The following is a 3,856-nucleotide window of genomic DNA, read 5'->3' as shown; positions in this document are numbered from 1 at the left end:
CTAAATTTTTACTGATAAGGTGCATTGTCACGATATGTACAATGAAAGAAGCAAACTTACTAGAGATTAGGAATACAAATTTTCAGTATAAAAAACTTACATTTCCTGGCTAGGCTTTATATATGAGCCGTTAATTTTGCACCGGCATAACTCCTTCCCTCCGATGGCAAATATTCTAAAAATTTATTAAAGAAAATACACCCCCTTCAAAACTACTTTCGAACCAAAGATTTCTTAAGCCCTCTTATTTAGCACCCATATTTTAATTATTCATATAACTTTTTAACTTAAGTAAATTCGCCGGCCTGTTTTTGAGTGCACGGCCATGGTTTAAACTCAGTTTAAACGCCCGATCTGGCTGGTTTAAACTAAGATCAGCCAATAAAATGTCAGCCAGCTGTTCAATTTAAACTCAGTTTACTTAATCTAAGTTCAAACTAGCACTGAATAACCGGCCCTAAGCATCACAAAAGTTGCTCATACGCCATGTCTTGCGCAGGCAGAAAATAAAAGTCTATCAGCTTTAACATTTGCGGCACCAAATTTTTTTCTATTTTTGTAGGGCTGTATTATCCACTAAAAATTAGCAAGAATTCAGATTTCCGTTTTTTCTACAGACATTTTTCTTTATGTTTTGCAAAAGAATTCAATGAATATCATCATGCATGTGTGGGCATGGACAGAGAACAAGCACACAATGGGCTAGCTTTTCTAAATATTCATCGCAATCTGGATGTTAATATTGACTCGGTATTAAAAGAAATTTTATCTGTGCCTCGGTGAATTGCATGCGACTTTTCTTTGAGTTGTGCTCAATTATGACCACAATTAAATACAATATGCTGAATACTCTAAATAAAACAATGATATTTTTGGTTTTTACGAATGACTTTACATAACGCCCCACCAAAAGAGAAATCCTGCGGCCGGCCCTGCTCTAAATGATACCTTAGTGGGCCTTGCGATAATTCATGATCGATTTGTCCAATATTTGATCTACATACAACATACAAGTTTTTACTTTTTCATTCAAAAGTTATGTTATCGCCATCATATTCCCAACTGATTTAAAACCCAGCAGGAAAAAGAAGTAGTTCACAACTATTGAAGTCAACTGTCCTTAATTGTGGTGCACACTTACCAACCGAGGTCGAGTCTCCTCAAACGGGGCACATACATATGTTCCAAAGTAGTTATATTGTCGCTAGAATTTTGAATTTTCATTCTAAGGGAACTTATTATTTATGAAAGGAGTGGGAACTTTATATTTTGTGAATCGAATTCTCCATTTAATGTCGACATTTCGAGAAATGCTTCTATATTAACGCCATCAGGCAGATTTTATTTTTTAATACTTTTTACTTTTTGGGTACGATATTCGCATATTCGATTATAAGAAAGTACGGTTAATATAATATTCTTTCCCCAGCAAGCTAGACCAAAACAATACAAACATACATACATTTTTGCCCTGTGAAAAGAAAAGCTCTGTTAACGCCTTCTTCAAGCCTTTCGAGGCCAAACTGAAACAGGAAGTACTAAAACACGCGGGCACTCCTTAAAAATACTAATTGGGTAAGTAACCAAACTTATTGAGCACTTCTAGCAGCAGTGTTGCCGTTTTAGTACTTTGGTGGCTAGATTTAGCTACCACATACTTTTTTTGGACACATAAATTTGAAATTGCCCGTAGCCCTTTGCTTAGCTCTTTGGAGAATTTATTCATACTTGGCATGAAAAAGTTGTATATGTTTAATTTGATCTAATTTTTTTTCAGTTATGTAAGAGATGAATTTTTAAACTAAGAAAGACTAATATATATACATATATGTATTGTATGTTCCTTACGTTTTTATGCATACATACTGTAAAAGTGTTAGTTTAAAATAGATAAGTTTACGGCCCTTAATATGCTTAATTTGTTAAATGGCCCATCAAGTCGATTGACCGTGTATGTTCTTGTGGTGGTGATTGTACCAGCTGCTGGTGCGACTTCAACAACTATTTGAAAATTTTATGATTGTACCAGCATGCTGGTTTCGTGAGTGGTGAAATTTGCTAAATTTTCTAAGTAAAAAGTATTTTAGCGGAAATTTCTTGCACTATATGAGTCAAAGTCGTGTTTGTGGAATATTAAGTTCACGATATTACAGTTGTGAATTAAACAAAAAAAAAACAATGTTTAACAAAATGGTAGAAAAATTAAGAAAATTTCGGCTCTAATCATTTCGATCTTTCCTCGACCTCATTTGTAAATAAATAAATATTGTACCAGCATGATGGTAAGTTATATGCTCCGACCCTGATGGTACAATCACTTGATGGAGCCAGCAAGCTGGTGCCTTATATTTCCCCTTTTATACAAAAAGGTTTTTGGTTGGATAAAATATTAGTTTTTTTCCAGAGTTCAATGTTTTTCTCGACCATTACTTATTGAAAATGCTTGCGTGTATACTTATATATGGAAGTAAAAAGTTTTAGCTACCATTTTTAGCCACAACGACTTTTTTTAGGCCTTTTAAAAGGAATTTGGCTACCCCTAAACTGATTCGCGGCAACACTGTATAGAATACCGATTTCCTCTTATTTTGCCGACTGGGATTTATAAATTCTAGCCAATAGTAAATTTACCGAATTGTTTATCATTACGGCCATAAAACTTCTAATCCCCTTCACGCAAGCTGTCGAATACTTACTTATTGTAAATTCAAAGTTTCAGCAAATCTTATCATTTTGAAACACTGACGCTATTTATCATATATGTACATATGTATCACCATTGAGAGAATTCTATCATTCTTGCATAAGTATGTATGTATGTACATAAATAGGTATGAGTTTTAACTTTTGTGATGTCACCAGCATGCAAACACATGTCTAAATTTTTTATTTTGAAAGCGAAATATTATTAGAGGTCGCTCAAAGCGCTCTAACAACTTTTCGTAGAAATAGTATAGAATTCTTGAAAATCAATATTTTTCGATCGGAAAACTCTGGTTCTTTTCAGGATACTTTAAATAGCAATACCCAATTGTTTATTTAACCATTTTTTAATACTATTGTATTCTGGGGATTTTGGCGGACCTTTAAAATATAGTTATTATGAAAAAATTTTTAGATAAATAATTGGGTTTTCCGATCGAAAAATATTGATTTTCAAGAATGCTATACCATTTCTACGAAAAGTGTTTTTTCCGATATAAAATACATTGAAAACTTTGAGCGCTTTGAGCGACCTCTAAATATATTTGGATTTAAAAAAAAGGGTATATTTTTCGGTATAGAACCACCCTGGAGGTGAGAGCATACAAATTCCAATTTTACTTTTTGGACCACCCTAATGTACATATGTATGTCAAGACGCTTGTTTAACTCACTGTCCACTGATAAAGAAACAGCCAGATTATTTGGTTTCTAGCAGCTACAATCTCAGCAGACAAACCACCAATCGCCACGACCACAAATAACAGTCAACATTAAAAACGTGAAGATCAAACAACGTCGGCCTTTTGAAAATTAATAAAAAAATAAATAAATTTTAAATAAGTATGGTTTGGCTAAAACGAGTTTTGTGGTTTTTTGGCATAGTTTGTGGGCTCGCGGCTATGGTCGCTTATAAGCACATAGACACCATATTCGAATGTGAACCGCCAGAGGTATCACTTCAGCAATGGTGGGGTGATGAAGAGCCGCCCAAAGACTGGGCAGCCTATTTGGAAAATTCATCATCGGTGATTGGTAATAATTTAAAGTTTTCAGATGCGGTAAGCAAGAGTTAATAACCATTACATATAGACACAAACTAATGCTTTCCACTTCCTTGACTAAATATGCAGACTATTGAGGATTTACGTAA

At 34.0% G+C, this 3,856-nt stretch overlaps 1 protein-coding gene across 1 annotated transcript in view; it reads left to right on the top strand.

The window, feature by feature from the left end:
* Positions 1-3,343: 3,343 nt before the first annotated feature.
* Positions 3,344-3,856, top strand: part of LOC118743699 (juvenile hormone epoxide hydrolase 2) — a 6,470-nt gene continuing 5,957 nt past the window's right edge. Inside the window, exon 1 of the mRNA XM_036476461.1 lies at positions 3,344-3,764. Within this exon, the coding sequence (XP_036332354.1) occupies positions 3,549-3,764 (216 nt within the window). The 5' untranslated portion in view covers positions 3,344-3,548. The remainder of the gene's footprint in view (positions 3,765-3,856) is intronic.

Source organism: Rhagoletis pomonella, unplaced genomic scaffold, assembly GCF_013731165.1.
Source record: "Rhagoletis pomonella isolate Grant_MI unplaced genomic scaffold, Rhpom_1.0 Rhpom_scaffold_00007, whole genome shotgun sequence".
In the NCBI taxonomy this organism is placed as follows: Eukaryota; Metazoa; Arthropoda; class Insecta; order Diptera; family Tephritidae; genus Rhagoletis; species Rhagoletis pomonella.
This window is presented reverse-complemented; position numbering and strand designations above follow the sequence as displayed.